At 46.2% G+C, this 19145-nt stretch overlaps 1 protein-coding gene across 2 annotated transcripts in view; it reads left to right on the top strand.

Moving 5' to 3' along the window:
- Positions 1-19145, top strand: part of OPN5 (opsin 5) — a 533338-nt gene that overhangs the window by 420283 nt on the left and 93910 nt on the right. For both annotated transcript variants that reach the window (XM_069605842.1, XM_069605841.1), the window contains exon 5: positions 10474-10808. In XM_069605842.1, coding sequence (XP_069461943.1) covers positions 10474-10808 — 335 coding nt within the window. The remainder of the gene's footprint in view (positions 1-10473; positions 10809-19145) is intronic.

Genomic DNA, 19145 nt, shown 5'->3' on the forward strand with positions numbered 1-19145 from the left:
ACGCACTGCACGCTTTCATCGCATCCAATGAGAGAGCATGTCAGATGTCCGCGGACATCACGCAAGCTGCTGGCGCAATCACCGTCCTGTCCGCGGTGCGAACAGGGAAGTCCGTCCGCGGACCGAACACAGATATCACTAATTTTTTTTGCCCTACTTTTTGGTCATTTAAAAAAAAACTACTGGACGGATTTTCACCAAATTTGCAGAAGCACGCTTTCGGGACCAAGCCGCTGCTCCTGGTCCAAATTTGGTGAAAATCCATCCAGCGGTTTGGGCTGTAGGCGCAAGCAAAATTTTGGGAAAAACAGAAATTTTGGGACTTTTCCCCCCTGCACGAATCCTCACCAAACTTTGCAAAAAAATTCAGTGGGCCATATACTTTTTTTGCAAAGTTTGGAGAGGATTCGTCCAGGGGGAGCGAAGTTATAAGCCACCCAAAAAGTGCGCTTCCTATGGAAACAGCAATTTAACCATAACTGCACTGCCACTATCGTGGCAGTGTAATATATATATTTATTAAATTGAGGCTCCTGGGCAGCATGTGGCTCTTTGTTTCTGGAGTGGCTGGTTTTCTGATAGCTATAGCTGGTGAGATAGTTCAGTGGGTAGAGCGGTCACTGATACAATGTGTGTGTGATCTACAGGTTGCAGGTTCGGCTCCTGGCAAGGTCAATTCAGCCTTTCATCTAGCTTAGGTTGATAAATGGTTACTAATACAGGTTGGGTGATATTGTATGTATATCTGTTCTATGTTTAAAGATGTGAAGGCAGGCTCTCTGTTACCAGTCTTTAGCTTCTCCTAACGCACATTTTCATGACTTCAGGGAGGCTGAGTTTCTGTGTTTTTTCAGGCGGGTCTGCATTTCTGTTTCAGGTGTAACAAATTAATTAGCTCTGAGGATTCTGGTACTTGTATTTTTCACACTTGATTTTGCTGGCATGTGACTGGAAACAACTCCCCCCATAGCACAAATCTTGTATATCTGTTCTATATGAATTGCTTAAGCGTCAGTGCTATATAATAACACATCATTATCGTTTGGCCTTGGACATCTGCTTGCATTCACAGTAATTTGGTAATATGGGTCTTTATGAGCTAATATTAACGATATATAGTGATCCATTCTTGTATGAAATGTATATCACTTTACAGTGATATTGTCTTAACCATATTTTAAGCAGTTTGCAAGATCTACTCTGCAGCTCCAACTAGGAGCCACTTGAAGCAACTTAGCATGGTCAAAAATCAACTTATACACATGAGAACACAGAGAGCAGAGCGCACCATGCTGGGGCTGTGCCACCGATATTTTGAGCAAGGTAAAGTGCCCGGAAAGTTACTGGCACACCTCCTTAGACCACAGGTGAGCAAGTAATTTTTACACTCAGTGCAAGACACCCGAGGGAGGGAATGGGGTGAAGAGGATGAAAAAAAGAGAACTATTTCATGAATAGTACACCACACTCTATACATTGAGCGCTCCTGAGTGGGAGCATATACTCTCCCACCTAAAAGGGGTGCTGCTAAAGCGAAATTCTTAAGAGGAAGGGATCTTCTAGATTCCCCAATTGTGCACCAAGCGGTTCCCCAAACTATAAAAACTCTGAAGACAGATAAGTCCCTGGGACCAGATGGCTTCACTGCCATTTATTATCGGTCACTCAATCAGGTACTAGTGAAACCCTGTAGGTTTTTAACTTTATTAGGAATAGGGGTAACCTGCCATACTCCACGTAAGAAGCTCAAGTGATTTTAATACCTAAACCTGGCAAAGTCCCCAAACAATTCCGGTCCTACAGGCCTATAGCCCTGTTGAACTGAGATCCCAAGATCTTTACCACGATCCTCACAAACTGGCTGTAGACAGTTATGCCTTCCCTTGTTGACCCTGATGAATCAGGCTTTTTCTGGGGAAAAGGTACAGCTGACAACATAAGAAGGGTTCTAAACCTGATAAACAAATCTGGCAGGACCCAGTTGCACTGTCTCCTTCTAGCATTAGATTCCGAAAAGCTCTTTGACAGGGCGGAGTATTTTTTTTTTGAGGGAGGTATTGGTTAAGGTATTGGTTAAGATCAATATTGGACCTAGAATGTGTCATGTTGACATTTCCTGGACGACGGGGGCGGGAGGAACATGGGCGGGAAAAGAAGGGAAGTGACGTGGGAGGGGCGGGGCGAGTTAGTTAGTATTGAGGCACAAATAAAGAAAGACGTTTTCACAGCACCTCTCCGTGTTGGCCTGTCTTTTGCCGCGACCTGTATGCGCGCTTTCCCTATGCTTGGGATACCACAATGGCGACGAGGATGGGATCCTGAGAGGCAGGGTTGCCAGGAGACGAGCACCGCGCAAACAGCGACGAGAACGCCCGCCGACCGACGCCCACAGCAACCCAGAAGCGAGGGGTGTCGTCGCAGCGTGGGGGCGTCACGGAACCTGGCAGACAGGACGGAGAGAAAATCCGGGCCGCGACGGTGAGCACGGAGGAACAGGCGAGCGCACGTGGCGTAATAATACGCGGCAGCGACGGTGCCGGCTCAAGCAAGGGGCCAGGCTCACGCCGGAGCGTGTCAACAGGCGTGGTGCCCATCGATGGTGCTTGTGCCTCCCAAGGCGGCCATCACACCACGACAGCAGAATCCTGCGTAAGGAAGCCACGCTCCCAGCGCCATGTCGAATCAGGATGCAAACCAAGGGGCGGGAGCTGCAGGAAATGGGCCCCCAGCACCCGTAGACCAAATGCCAGACCACGTGCCCTACCAACTGCCGGACACACTGGCCGCCCAGATGCCTGGAGCCTTTGACGTGACGGACACGAGCAACATGGGCCCAAGGTGGACCAAATGGATCCGAGACTTTGACCTGTACATGGGGGCCACGGGGCCTGTGGCGAATGCAAGGCAAGTGTGCCTCCTAAAGCTAGCGGTTGGCTCCGCCACCCGAGACATTATAGACGAGATGCCCCAGGACTCCATAGACTCCATACAAAAATTAAAGGACGCTCTAGCAGCATACTTCGCACCTCACACCAATGTTGATTATGAAAGGCACCTGTTTCACATCACAAAGCAGGCAAAAGGGGAGACCATGGACGCATATGTAATGCGACTCCGCACAAAACTCAAACACTGTGACTTCGCAAACTATTCGAACACTGAAGCCCTCAGATCGCAAATAATATCAGGGTGTGAGTCCCAAACCTTCCGCCGGAAATTGCTCCAAAAGTCCCGCACGCTAGAGGAAATACTGGCACTGGCCAGGGTCGAAAGAGCCATTGACTGTCAAGTGGAAAGTTTCGGGAGCACGCCGTTGGGCGAAAGTTTGAACAAACTACATCTGGAGAAAAGGACAGAGGAACTATTCTGCTACAAGTGCGGATTCGAATATCCCCACGAAGGGACATGCCCAGCTATAGGACAACGCTGCACCACATGCGGTGAAGAAGGCCATTTCAAAGCGGTGTGCAGACTGTTCAGGGATCGAGTGAGAGAGAGACCACGAGAGAGCACCACTCGCTCGAGGAGTCGATATGGGGGAACACCAAGCACCCACTTGACCCAAAGTAACACCTCCAACCCTCCAAATCAACTCGGACGTGACCAGAGAGAGAAGGACTCCGGCGACGATCGCCAAAAGCGGAGAGAAAGAAGAAGATTCGTGACACGGGCCAAACCCGAAAGAAGATCAAGACGCCACGTTCGCTATTTAGTCGAACAATCCCCCACAGAATCAGACCCTAGCTCTTCCGGGAGTGATCACAAAAGGAAGGCGTACGTCTACGCGCTAGGAAATCCCACAGCCACCGCTCATAGCCCCACCCTCATCATCAAGCTGCAGGAAAGACCAACGGAATTCCTCATCGATACTGGCGCCACCGTCAACGTGGTGAGTGAACAGGTATATGCCGAACTAACCCCTAAACCAAAGCTCCAGCCAGCCACCGTTGATATCTACGCCTATGGCGCGAAAACTCCCCTCAAGTGCGTAGGAAAGTTCAGCGGGCTATGCCGATACAAGGGCCAAGAGATGAAAGTTCCAATCCACGTCCTGGCCACCGAAACGGACAGTGGATGTGTCCTGAGTTTCAAGGCCGCTGCAGATATGGGCCTGATACACATCCTATACAACATCATGGTTCATAAGTACATCGACCCGATTGACATGATCAATAACTTGTACCCAAAAATATTCAGAGGGGTTGGAAAACTCAAAAACCGACAAGTAAAGTTACACATAGACGACTCCATACGCCCAGTAGCCCAGCCCTACCGAGGGATCCCTGTTAACATTCAACAAAAGGTGGAGGATGAGCTAAAGAAATTGCTGGAACAGGACATTATTGAGAAGGCCTCGGGAGCAACCACCTGGGTTTCTCCGATCATCTCTGTCCCCAAGAAGGGATCTGAAACCATCAGGTTGTGCGTCGACATGAGACGTCCCAACCGAGCAATCCGCAGGGAAAGATACCCTGCGCCACGCATAACGGACATGATACATCTGCTAAACGGAGCCAAGGTCTTCTCAAAACTGGACCTCCAGAAGGGATACCATCAGCTGGTCTTACACCCCGAGAGTCGCAACATAACCACATTTGTCACCCACGTCGGGTTATTCAGATATAAGAGGCTGAGCTTTGGGGTGTCGTCGGCCGCAGAGATTTTCCAAGCTGAGGTGCATAACATCATAAAGCACATCCCCAACTGCCTCAACTACTCGGACGACATTCTGTTGTTTGGGACGGACGTGAAAAACCATGATGAGACCCTTATGAAGGTGTGTAAAGCTCTGCACGATGCAAACCTCACACTCAACAAGGACAAGTGCGAGTTTCGGAAGAGCACGCTAAAATTCTTTAGCCACGTGTTCTCGGAACTGGGGATGACCCCAGATCCGGACAAAGTCTCAGCCTTGAATGACACAGCTGCACCACTCAACGTGTCAGAACTTCGCTCGTTTTTAGGCCTCGCCAGTTACTGCAGCAGGTACATCAAGGATTTTGCCTCGGTCAGTGAACCGTTGCGGAAATTCACACACCAGAACGAGAAATTCGAGTGGACAAATGCGTGTCAAGTAGCTTTCGAAACCATCAGGGAAAGGGTTGCGAAAGCAGAAAACATGGCTTACTACGACCCCAACCGGAGAACAGAACTAACAGTGGACGCTAGTCCAGTGGGATTAGGGGCCATCCTGGCTCAAGTTGATCCCAAAGACCCACAACAGAGACACGTGGTTGCCTACGCTAGCCGCAGCTTATCCGCCACTGAACGAGCCTACTCCCAGGCTGAGAAAGAAGGACTAGCGGTGGTGTGGGCATGTGAACACTTCCACTTATTCCTATATGGAAAACCATTTCAGGTGGTCACCGATCACCAGGCGCTCCTGTTTCTCTATGGCAATCCCCAAGCCAAGATGCCCCCGAGGATCGCCCGGTGGGGGCTGCGCCTGCAGGATTACGCCTTCGACATCATTCACAGACCAGGGAAGGGTGAAAACCCGGCTGACTTCCTGTCGAGGAGACCGAGGGACGAGAGCAGACCTGAGCCGTCGGTGGCGGACCGCTACCTCAGGTACCTGGTTCACCAAACCACGCCGGAGGGGGTTAACACAGAAGAGCTGGCAAGAGAAACTGAAAACGACCCTGCATGCCGCATCATATGTGAAGGCCTCACGTCCGGACAATGGAGAAGGGCTAAAGAGAGAGGTAAAGCGGCAGGGGGCCAGACATGGGAAGACGTGGAACGACTTCTCCTTGTGAAAGAAGAATTGGCGGTATCAGAAGACCACCTACTACTCAAGGACTGCAAGCTGGTGATCCCAACAACCCTGCGAGATAAGGTCATCAACTTGGCACACGAGACTCATCGAGGCATCGTCTCCACACAGCGCATGCTGCGCCAAAAGGTGTGGTTTCCACGAATGGATGCCCGAGTGGAGGCCGCCCTGAGAACATGCCCCACCTGCTGCATCATTACCCCAAACCGACATCCGGAGCCATTACAAATGTCCGAACTTCCGCAAAACATATGGGAAGCGGTGGCCGCCGACTTCTTTGGACCCATCGAAGGGGGAAAATATGTCCTTGCAGTGATGGATGAATACTCCCGATATCCAGAAGTCCAGATGATCTCGTCTACGGCCGCACATCACGTCGTCCCAGCACTGGACCACATATTCTCTGCCTACGGAGTGCCTAAGGTACTCAAGACCGACAACGGGGCCCCGTTCTGTGGACATCAGTTTGCAAGGTTTGCGGAATACTTAGGGTTCCGACATCGGAAGGTGACCCCGCTGTGGCCACAAGCAAACGGGATGATCGAACGATTCATGGCAAATCTCAAGCGGGCCTTGCAAATTGCTCGCATCACGGAACAACCATATGAACAGGTACTTAACCAACTGCTGCGGGACTACCGGGGAACGCCCCATAGCACCACAGGGAAGACCCCTGCTGAACTCATGTTTGGGCGCAACCCTCAAACCCGCATTCCCCAAGCAGAGGCAAGTGCACCACGCGCAGCAATGGATGCGGAAGTCCGAGAGCGGGATGAAGCAGCAAAGAATAGAATGAAAGAATATACCGACGCCCGCCGAAGAGCCCAGACATCCCAAATAAACATCGGGGATGTGGTGGCCGTTCGACAACCTTTGACTCATAAGCACACGCCTGCATTTCGGGAAGAGCCTCTTCTCGTCACGCAGAAGAAGGGGTCGATGATCACTGCACAAGGCTCCACGGGAGAAATAACCCGGAACTCGTTCCATTTCAAGGAACTCCCACCGCCCGGAACCAGACGCCTGAGCGGAAGGGTACAGGCCCCACCAGAGGAAGAATACAGTGATCAACAAGGAGAGGATCCGTGGGATGCCGACGAATCGGATCAAGATCCAGAAACCGAGACGACCGTGAGTAGATCGTCACCACGGGCTGAACTGACACGACCACAGCGGGTTCGTACCAGACCTCGCCGGTGGATCGAGGAAATGGAATAGTGACTTACCAGATCATCGCCTGTTGCGATGAGGGTGGTAATGGTTTAAAAAGGGGGGAGATGTCATGTTGACGTTTCCTGGACGACGGGGGCGGGAGGAACATGGGCGGGAAAAGAAGGGAAGTGACGTGGGAGGGGCGGGGCGAGTTAGTTAGTATTGAGGCACAAATAAAGAAAGACGTTTTCACAGCACCTCTCCGTGTTGGCCTGTCTTTTGCCGCGACCTGTATGCGCGCTTTCCCTAGGCTTGGGATACCACAGAATGTGCCACATGATACTCCCTAACTATGCACACCCAGCGGCACTACTCCTAATGAATGGGGGGCCAACATCACCCATTAACCTAAGCAGGGGCACACGGCAAGGATGCCCCTTGTTGCCTTTGCTGTTTGCAATGGTAATGAAGTCCTTTGCAGCATACATAAGAGCAAATAATAAAATTAGGTGCATATCATTTGGGGGAACCCTGCATAAAATGTATCTCTTTGCTGCCGATTTTAGTCTTTCCATCACCGACCCCAACAACTCCCTTCCAGAGATAGAAGCTGAAATTATTTGGTACGGTTCAGTCTCAGGTTTTAAGGTCAGTATAACTAAATCAGAAATATTGGGTCTCAACATCCCCCTCCACTGAGGGGGGAACTTGAGCAAAGATTCTCCTATGCAAGGACAGCCGAAATGGTGAGATTTCTCTGAGTAAATATACCGGGGAAACTAGGCGACATGTTTGGGGCTAACTATCCAGTGCTAGTAGGGGAAATTACTAAGGACCTCAACCGATGGGGGACCCATTCTCTCGCATGGTTGAGGTTATCAAAATGAACATACTTCGGTAGCATTACTGGCCAATTAGACTCACTGCTCATACAATTTCTTTGGGAAGGGGGTTGTATAAGGTCAACAAAAGCATGTTATATGCAGCCAAGGCTCAAGCGGGTCTATCGTTCCCTAAACTCTTAAAAATACTTTTTTTTAAAATGTATTTGCTTAACAGTTTTGTTCTATAAATAAAAGAAAACTTTTGTAAAAATCAAATGAAGTTTCAGGCCATGATTCTTATTTGTCAGGACAAAGAGTTTCATTGGGTCTTAAAAGATTTTATGGGCTTCCTCTAAAAGATTTAAGGCTTCTCGTAAAAGTGTCACTGCTGCCAGTGATAGACTAAGCTTTTTCCCGCTCGTCAGTCTTAGCCACCATTCATCCACAGTCATGTTAGTAAAATCTGCTTCTACAGAGCTCCACAGATGAGGCCAATGATTGATTGGGTGCAAAGGCATTCCAATAAGATTTGGGTGACAATGGACCAGGCAGTGGCAGGGTGACACATATGGACGCAGCCATGGCTACCTCAACATATGTGAGCACAAAGTTTGTATATCAATCCTTTAACGTGAGCTACCCTTTCAGCTTGGGACAGTGTGGGCAGGCTGAAACGATCTTTCATATGTCCATCTCCATTCACTCCACTGATGCATAACGATAACTTTACACCTGGGAAGACAGACGGGGGATTTACCCAGTGGATAGACAAGGGGGTGAGCAGGATGGGGGGGATCTCTTCCTAAACGGCCAGATCCAAACATTTGAAGACTGCAGTGAGTCTTTAGGGCTCGAGGATTCTGATCGGTTCTGATACCTACAGGCCAGACATTGGGTCCTGCACTGTTCAATGCAACCCCAGCAACTAGGCAACTGGCCCCGTTGGAACTTGTGTTTCAGGCAAAGCCAAACTCTAAGGGACTCATTTTCAGTCTTTACAAATCAATCAACACATTAGGTATGACATTCCGCAGATCCTATTATGCGATCAGGGAGTGGGAATTGTGCATCTCCATCACTGAGGAGGAATGGGATGAAAAAGGAACAAGGGAGTTGGGGGTGGGGTTAGCAGTTTTCTTCCCCTGCCTAGCTGAAACCCAGGCAAAGATTTTAACCAGATAGTACAAAACTCCTCCCGACCCCACCATAGCCACCCCAATAGCTCCAAAATGTGTTTGAGGGGGTGTAACACAGAGGGCACACTTCTGCATGTACTGTGGAGCTTCCCGGTTATTCAGGATTTCTGGCTAGAAGTAAAATCTAGGCTAAACAAGGATTTCTGGCTAGAAGTAAAATCTAGGCTAAACAATACATTTAATTTGATATACCTAGCGACCCCCCTTCTGTGCATCCTGGGCCTCAATGTGTCTATACAACAGCCTTCCACAACAATGGAACGGAAACTACTGACTCATTTTCTATTGGTTGCCAAGCTATCTGTCCTCCATCTATGGCGGAAATCTGAACCTCCATCAGTAAACGTATGGCTAGATAAAGTCTGGTCCATAATGGGAATGGCAAAGCTTACCGTTAATTTGAGGAACATCTTCTCTGACGTGCCGCATAGTAGGGCATTGCAGTAGTCCAAATCACTTTCATGCCCTCTCTGACTGACAGCACTGAGTTTAATGAACATGCCCTGAATGATTTGCTTGAATGCAAAGTCTATTATGAAGCTAGCAATGTTGTATATATTAGAACGGTACTGAAGAAACTCACAGGGTGCAGGGGAACAAGTATGCCTTGTGAAAATGTATGGTTTATTATGTCTGATTATGCCAGTGGACATTCGGAATTTGTTGCGAGGTTTAAAATCCAATAAAATAGCACATTTTAAAAAAGGTCGATTTTTTTTAAATTGTTCCTCCAACACTACTGTCAGTCCTGAAAGCTCCATGCTTGGTTGATATGCGACGAAGGGCGGTGCTTCGTTTTTCAGAAACTGTAACTCTAAAAAAATGGCTTCATTATTTTTCCTTGCAAATTTCCCAATTCGCTTTGTTTTCAGTCACGTTCAGAAAATCCTAAAAAAATGTGGGTAACATTTTCCTATTTACGGTGCCAACATTGATCCAATTAACACAGACCAATTGAAACCCGTTTTGTTGGAACTGCTCGCAAAATAAATATATAACTGCTACCTGCCTAAACATTTACTATATTTACCTATGAGCGCCACAAGGAAAATGAATGGTAGGGTGCATAGTTATCACACGAATCTACATTTGCAATGCTTTTATGAATAGACGCCCTTTGTAATCTAATAAAAAAGTGTTCTTTCATCCACAGAAGGGCTGCTTGCTTCCATTGTTGAATGCATGCTAAGCTCAAATGCTGGGCACATGCAGGGCAGCGCCATGATGGATTCCTGCTCTGACAAGGGGACGTTTTGGATCCCCCTCCTTTCTGCTGGGCTCATATTCAATATTTTTGGGGTAACAACCTTTATTTGTGGCCCTCTGCACTAGGCAGCCACTTAGAGTTCCTTCATTGTAGCGCTGGCCCTGGGAACATGTTTTAATGCCTCTGTCACTGCTGTAAGGTCAGTGAGTTTATCATGAGGTTTGTACTGGCTTTGTTTAATGATAAATGAATTGCTTCATGTATTAGATGGACCCACCTCTGTTTTAATGATGCTACCTCTCCTTTTATACCTCCCAGGTACCTGGCTGAAGCGGCGCCATGCTTTTCTCTGCTTGACTATCATCTGGTCATATGCTTCGTTTTGGGCGACGCTTCCTCTGGTCGGAGTGGGAAACTACGCTCCTGAGCCCTTTGGCACCTCATGTACTTTGGACTGGTGGCTGGCACAGGCTTCAAAGAGTGGGCAGGCTTTCGTCCTCTGCATGCTGGTCTTCTGCCTCCTACTGCCAACAGCAGTCATTGTCTTTTCCTATGTAAAAATCATTGCCAAGGTCAAGTCATCAGCCAAGGAAGTTGCACTTTTTGATTCCAGGAATCAAAACAGCCATACGCTGGAAATAAAACTTACCAAGGTACACCATTTCTTCTTGCACATGATTGCCTCAAAGATGGACTCATAGTATATCATTTCTATGATTTTTGTTATTTTATGTAAATGCTTTAGTTTAACTTCAATTGCCCACATACTGTTTATAATGAACTCTGCACCATCATGTTGGTTGTTTTAGAGAGCATGGATTGGCCATATATAGTTCAAAACACACATGGATAATTGTCACATGACCGGGAACGAAGAGAGGCAGGGGAGGAGCCTAGCGCTCGAGCCGTGTTTCTTCTGGGTGAATTTTAAATGGTGTTTCACGAATGTGGATGTTAATCAGCCTGAAGAAGCTTGGTGTTACAAGCGGAACGCGTGAAAAACTTCCATCCTAAGGGGGTGAGTGTTTTTTAGACCTGTATGCTATAGGAAGTGACCATTTTATTTAGTGGCCACCCTTATTATGCTATAAATGCATTTTTTGTTGGTTACATGTCTTTTTTTATAACTAAATAAAGACTATTTTTCCTAGAAGCTGGTATGGTCATGTGTGCAAGTTTTGTGACATGCTAATGTTTTTTTTGTATGGCTACAACCCTCCTCCTGCGTGTGTTTTTACCTATATATATATTTATTAAATTGAGGCTCCTGGGCAGCATGTGGCTCCTTGTTTCTGGAGTGGCTGGTTTTCTGATAGCTATAACTGGTGAGATAGTTCAGTGGGTAGAGCGGTCACTGATGCAATATGTGTGTGATCTACAGGTTGCAGGCTCGTCTCCTGGCAAGGTCAACTCAGCTTTTCATCCTGCTTAGGTTGATAAATGGTTACTAATACAGGTTGGGTGATATTGTATGTATATCTGTTCTATATGAATGGCTTAAGCGTCAGTGCTATATAATAACACATCATTATCGTTTGGCCTTGGACATCTGCTTGCATTCACAGTAATTTGATAATTTGGGCCTTTATGAGCTGATATTACCGATACGTATAGTGATCCATTCTTGTATGAAATGTATATCACTTTACAGTGATATTGTCGTAACCATCTTTTTAGTAGTGTACTTAGAAACAATGCTATGTGATGCCAACTCCTATTTAGTCAAGGGATGAAAGCTTGTATTCCATCGCTTCCTGTGATGTCACTTTGGGGTGGGGTCAAATGACATCACTTCCTGTGATGTCATCAGAGGTCAAGGGTCATGTGATATCACTTCCACTAACCCCATTTTGGTGAAATTACGTCCCCGAGGACTGTACATCATAGTTGATCCATGTGTTGAGTGGGCATCAAGCCGGGTCGAATACGGAGGCTCAGGAGTTTGAAGTATGGCACTCAAGGGATACACATCGGAGTAGTCACCAGGATCAGTTACAAGTCGAACCAGTTTGAGATGTGATAACCGCTGGTTAGGGTCAATGAGTGATGCTCAGCAGTTCAAATTGAAGTCCTTTTGTGGTTTGAAGCTGTGACCCTGATGGTCCAGCGTGGAGTTTAATGGGGTGGCTGTTTGAGTGTGTTCAAATTGTTCAGTTACGGCTATGGGGGAAGTCAGAAAGTGACATCCCAGAACTTGTAGTCGAGGTCCGGCAAAGAGAAGTTGATTTGAGTAAATGGCAGACTGAGCAAAGTTATGATGCAGCGTTGAGTTGGTTCAACGTGTGCAAGAGTTCGGGAGTGGTAGTCACGTGGTTTCTGTTGGTGAGCAGATGTTGAGCTGAGTTGTGCAGAAGTACGTTGCAGTTTGAAAACAGTGCTCAAAGGAGTGTAAATCATGAAGGCCACAGGGTTGGTTCAACAGTCCATCAGACAGCAAAGATTCTGGTGAATGAATGCGCAGATTGGTTAAAAAAGTTTGACACAGCGTTTGAAGATCGTTGTTTGAAGGTGTACCCCAAGGTCTGGTCGACTGTCGATGCACATCAGCAGTCAAGCACTGGTGGTTTGATGCCGATTCGAAGACGGCAGCTGCAATAAAGATCTTGTGGTTCGACCCGAGGCAACGATGCACTTAGCTGGTGCGGTGCATCAGAAAACTTGTTTGAACATTTTGTAAAGTTGTTTCAGGTAGTGGAGTGCCAACAGTGGTGCTGAAGTTTCCTGTAGTTTCGAAGACATTGAACAGGCTCAGATCATGGTTAAAAAGTAGTTTGACAGGAGTACACAGGTTCCCTGGACATTTTGGTTGTCTTTTTGCTGTGGGTCCCAATTCAGGGACTCAAGGATACGTTTTAGTCCTTGTTCTCATGCTCCCAAAGATAGGGGAGGCTCCCCCACAACTGCATGTGTCCCTCAGTATGGTAAGGTCCTGTGTACTACTGCAGCTAGAAGAAAGCAGGTCCTGTCCCAGCAGCAGTTTGCCCCCAATGGTCCCTGCGCATGGTTAAATGACAGATCTCACCTCCGCCTTAGACGCTCAGTCTTCACCTCACTGGCAGAGGACTTTGGGAAGGTTAACTTCTCCAACAGAGGTCCAATGAATTATTCCTTAGGTGTTTGTTTCAAACAGAATCAAAGAGGAAGTGAGAGACCCCTCCTTTCATAGGAAAAAGCCCACAGGTGATTGGACTACAGCCTGATTCATAGGTCCAATACCTGTTCCTGAAAAAAATGAACTTTGCCTTCTGACCTCACACCCAAAGTGCTTGGTGCCAGGAAGGAAAGATAGAGGCAATGAAAAACAAAATGGTGTAACCTTCCTTCAACTGTAAAGAGCTTCCTCTGTCCAGACTAACCCACCCCCTCCCTTCCCTATAGAAGCAAAGGCCTTCAGATTTGCAGCACCCTGGTGTGAGGCCATGCCTTTTGTGAATGGGTGTGCCCTTTGATTACTGGTCCCAGGACAGATTCTTGTGAAGTGGCTGTCTCTCTGGGGAGGGTGCTACCTGCCCTCACAAAAGTAACAAAGAGAGGCAACCCCCAAGGCTACAGTCCTGACAGCAGTGGCAAGGGCAGCATTCTCTTGGATGAATACACATAATCCTTTCACAGCTAAGCTGGGCTCACAGGTTTGACATGTGTGATATCAAATTGTTATGGCTGTAATAATCATGAGAAATACAAATCGTCATACCATAACTGAGGTATGGCTTATATTTAAAGATATATCTGCCACCAGAACAGTAGACTTATCATCATAGGGTTTTGGTACAGGGGTCTATGTCTATGTCTTAAATGCAGTCCATCTGCTGCAAAGACTAGCTGTCACTTCAACTGTCAAATGGGCACCTGTGACCCATGAACCTGCTCTGTGTCACTGATAGTGCAGGCGCTGCAGATTAGAATACTGATGCGGAAGGCACAGGTACATACTATGTTTTTGGCATGGAGCATATTAAAGGGGAATCTAATTGGCAGATTACCTTTCCAAAGACGGAATCACCAGTATTCTTTTATCTATAGGTATAAAATTCAAATGATTTTTGTGGCTTTTTGGCTTTGCGAAGCATTGTTACTTATACAATGGCACACTGTTTCACCAAGCTCACCAAATTATGCATTGTTACCTGTTAGGACCCTCTGCACATTACTGGCCACATGACATTTACACCCCACCTCTTTCACTGGATTACAGCAAAAGTCAACATTGTTTTGTGTGTTTGTGGCTTGGCAAAGTGTTGTTCCTAACACAATTTCACACCATTTCACCAATCTGCACCACATTGTGCATAGTCACCTGTTAGGACCCTCTGGACATTACTGGCTACATGACATTTGGACGACCCACCCCTTTTTCTGGTCTTCAACACCACACATTAGACAGTTGCCTGAAATCGGCGAAACATCAATGCGGTCTCGACACTAGGACCAAAGCTCGAGGTCCAAAACCACGTTCCAAAGCCCTATAATGCACAGTTTACAGGATATTTGCTCTGCAATGCACTGCAATGAACTTCATCATGCCAGGGTGAGGCGACAGGTGAGGAGAGAGCATAGAAGGTCCCAGTATGCAGCAGCACACCAACTCTTGCCTATCCACAACGTCTGCTGGGGGGTTTGTCAGCCAGCCACATGCACCCATTCTCCGTGCAGTTTACTTCAGAGTGCAAAGCACATCAAGTGATAAGCGAATCAGAACAGTGACCTACAGGATCATTGATTTTCAAAAATTGATGAGAGTGCTGTCATGTCTGTCTACAGTAGCCGTTCAGAGAATGGGAATGTTTTGCTAGTTATTTAATAAAAAAATAAAAAAACACCAGAGCTTTGACATCTTTGCCAAATGGAAATCCATCACACTCCCAGGTTGCATTTAAAACAATTTTGGGGACCACTGTTTGAAAGTTATATCACTGAAAAGGGGAATATAGTGCAGAGTGAATAGTGTTTGTGATTTATAATTAAAACTGTAACTCTAGGTAGCTTTGTAGTACTGGGACTTTCTCCTGCATTTTGGGATTTCTGGAAATCTAGACATCTCCGATTGAATGTGTAATATCAAGTTCTGGGATTGGTATCAGCCAGAGGTAATATAGCAAATTAAATCTATTCTTTAATGAACGGATTGGGTATTGCGATAGTAACCCCAAATACTGAGTTAGATGGGAACCACTATCCTAGAAATAAAAAAATTACAGAAATCCTGAGAAACCCAACCCTTTCCAACAAATCCAACATCATAATAGAAGCAGTCAAGTGGTATGAATTCTCAAGTGAAAAATCAACAATTTGCTATAGCGTCCAACATTTTAGATTTCAATCAACCAGGGTATTGAGAATTACATTTCAGATATAATTACAGTAGATTGTTTTGTTTAACTCTTGAGAATTGCTTTATGTTCTGACTTCAGTGATGTTTGGGTAAAAAGTAAGCATATTTCTCCGTTGTAGAATGTTGGATTTAACAATCAAATAACAAATTGTGTTCCTACATAAGAGTGAAGTCATAACTTATTTATATTGAAGTCACATTATTTTGATGGCATTTAATTCAATACAAATAATTTTTATTGTAATCAACTTTGTGAAATTGTCTCAGAGTGTGCGCATTGGGATTGTTACATGGTAAATTATTAATCTAAGGGGTGTCTGAGACCAGAAAATAGAAATGTACATAATCATATGTATTGATTGTGCTGATATTATTCAGGAGTGGGTTTTTACACTTCCTTAAATTGGGTGTTGCCAAATTGATGTATAAAATTATCCAACAAATTGGAGGTCCCACCAACATCTGGTCATTGGACTACCATGGTGTCACTGTTGCAAATGCTGTTTAATATAGATTTGTTCACAATGTCAAAGGTTTGTGTGTGTGAAGGGGTTTTGATTTGATGAATTTCAGAGTTTGCTGGAGACAAGAGGTTGCATTGTAAAAATATAATAAATGACTAGATTTGTTAAAGATTTGCACCATCATAAATAAATCCCTTGCATCTGGTACCTTTCAGGAGGCCTTGAAAACCTCCCATGTCAAACCTCTAGTCAAAAAACCCAGGCCCGACCCCTCTCTCCCCTTCAAGCTACCGCCCATTCTCCAACACCTGCTATTTGCTAAATTCATTGACCATGCTGCATATGAGCAACTTGCCCTCTTCACAGAAGCCAATAGACTCTTCGACCCTGCCCATTCAGGGTTCCAACCACTCTGCGGAACGGAACCCTCACTGGTCTCTATATGGGATGACCTAAAAAGATCTGCCAATTCAGAACGTTGTGCTGCTCTCATCCTCCTGGATCGATCAGCAGCCTTTGATACCATCAACCACTCAATACTCAGGAACAGGCGCCTCACCCTAGGCATGAAAGATACCACCCTTAATTGGATCAACTCCTTTACTTACAAACGCTTGCAAATCATTCTCCTCCCTCCTTTCTCCTCTTGCCCTCGCCCCGTCACAAAAGGGGTGCCACAAGGAGCATCCCTTTCACCCCTCCTCTTCAACCTCTACCTAGGCCCACTGCCAGCTCTAATCCACTCACACAACCTTACCTGCTACAACTATGCAGACGACACCCAGATCAGTTTCAAAATCCCCAAGACTTGAGCCTCGCCAGTTGCCTCTTGGTTATAATCCTATGGATAATGATCAACCACCTTATCCCCAAATAAGGTGGCTGAATCATAAATCCTAATGTGTGGCAAAACTGCTCTGATCCCCCAACCCTTACTGTTGCCAATTACCCTGGGAGCCCCACCTAACGCAGCCACCACAGTTAAAAATATTGGATGCACCATGGAAGCAGACCTATCTCCCTCCAAATACATCAACTCTAGTTCTATAACCTACCACTTGCACTTACACGTCCTAAAACAAATCTTTCCCTACCTCTCCTATCCCCAAAGGTATCATCAGTGTAGTTAGTGTAGACGACGCCCAGATAGTCAAGGTCATCAAATAATGGTTTAGCAAACACACTCCTCATGTGACTGGGGTTGGGTCTGCAGAGGCTGAGGGAGCAAAGACTCTCATGGATCTGTTACTGAGGAATGATTTGATTGATGTGTTGGCTTCATGGGAGAAATGTGCTGCGGTGGTAAGGTGGTTGCAGAGGACCTTGTTATTCACATGGTCGAATGCCGCCGACAGGTCTAAGAGGAAGAGTAGGGCTAATTTGCCTTTATCTTTAATGATCTGGATTTGGGTCTTAAGGTCCAGCAGTGCGGTTTCAGTCCTGTGTCTGGGTCTGAACCCAGACTGTCTGAGACCGAGAAGATTGTTGGATTCAAGGTGATGTTGGATCTGCAGGTAAGCTGCATGATCCAGTATTTTGAGCAGAAACGGGACTGTCGCGATGGGTCTATAATTGGAGGGTTTGCTAGGGTCTGGTGTACGCATTTTTAATAGCGGTAGTACCTAGGCATCTTTTAAGTTGTTTGGAACGGTGCTGGTTTTGAATGAGGCGTTGAAGAAGGAGGTGATGAAATGAGCAAGTTCCTTGGACGCTTCTTTGATAATGGAGGCAGGGCAGATGTCTCCCTGGCATTTTGATGGCTTGAGTTTCAAGGTAAGGTTCTCAACCTCTTTGATAGAGAGGGGGGTGAAGTTCAATTGTTTGAGTAAGGTTTTATCTGGTGAGGCCGTGGCATGGGTAGGTGTAGGGTTGAGATGAGGAGTTTTTTTTATTCGATATTGCTTTGGAGCATGGTGATTTTATGCAGAAATGCGTTTTGGATGTCCGTGCACCAAGTAGTGTCTTTAATGTAGGTATCAGGCGGTCGGGCCGGGGATTCTAATTCTCTAAGGATATTGAACAATTCCTTAGTGTTTGATTTTGCGTTAATGATGCAGTCATTATAGCTGTCTTTTTTAACCTGGAAGATGGCTTTTTTGTAGTCGCAAGATGCTTGTGAGAAGTTTTCTTTGTTGATTATGGTAGGGGTACATTTCCAAAGTGTTTCTGCGTTTCTTTTCAATTTTCGTAGTGACCTTAGGAGAGGGCTGTACCATGAATTGAGGTGGGCTCGAGGTTTAGGTTTTAGTAATTTAAGGGGTGCTATTTTGTTGATGGCTGGGAGTAAGGTGTGGTTGTAGAAGTCTACTAGGGTAGTGGGCTCTGTGATGGCTGTAGTTGGGTTGATAATGGGCTTGAGTAGGGGCAGGATGTTTTCTAGGGTGATGTTGCGTTTGTTTCTGGTTTTGGACATAGGAGCTGGAGGCAGATTGTTGGGAGGGATGCTTTCCTTGATAGTGAAGGAGATAATATAGTGGTCTGACCAGGTGCAAGGTGTGTTGGCTGAGCTGGTGATGTTACAGTTGTGATCCATAACATATCAAGTGTTCTGCCTTTGCAGTGTGTAGATTCAGTAATTCTATGTTGGAATCCAAGTCCAGAGATAGTGTTGGCGATGGATGAGGATTTTCAATCTTTGTGGTCCAGATAGCCCAGGTTGAGATCATCCAAGAGTATGATTTGGGATTTGGGTTTGATGTTGGTCAATAAAGGGAGTTATATATCCTCAAATTAGGTGTTAGGGCCAGGAGGCAGATAGATGAGGTGCAATGTGATGGTGCTGGATGGTGAGGTTTATAGTTTGACTGACAATAGTTTTGCGGAGGGTAAGGTGGCGCAGGTAATGGATCGCAGATCTAATGTTTTGTTGATGAATGCAATGCCTCCCCTTTTGGAAAGGTTTGAGTCTCTGTCTTGTCTGATAATAGAGTAATTGGGGAGGATAGCGAGAGCAAGTGAAGGACCTGACGCTGGATGCAGTACAATTTAAATACAATGCAAGAATCTGGGCCCTCTTCCTGCTCCTTCCTGTGAGGCTAAGAACCATTGTGTTATCTTTCTACTCCATCCTCACCTCTCTCCTCACATCTCTGATGCCACTAAGAAGTCAACCTATCAGCTTCACCTCCTCAGAGCTATTCTTCCTTTTCTCACTTTGCCCCAGAAGCTCACTGTCTCCAGAGCTCTGGTCCTCT

Source organism: Ambystoma mexicanum, chromosome 4p (genome assembly GCF_040938575.1).
Source record: "Ambystoma mexicanum isolate Mex_15411 chromosome 4p, UKY_AmexF1_1, whole genome shotgun sequence".
In the NCBI taxonomy this organism is placed as follows: Eukaryota; Metazoa; Chordata; class Amphibia; order Caudata; family Ambystomatidae; genus Ambystoma; species Ambystoma mexicanum.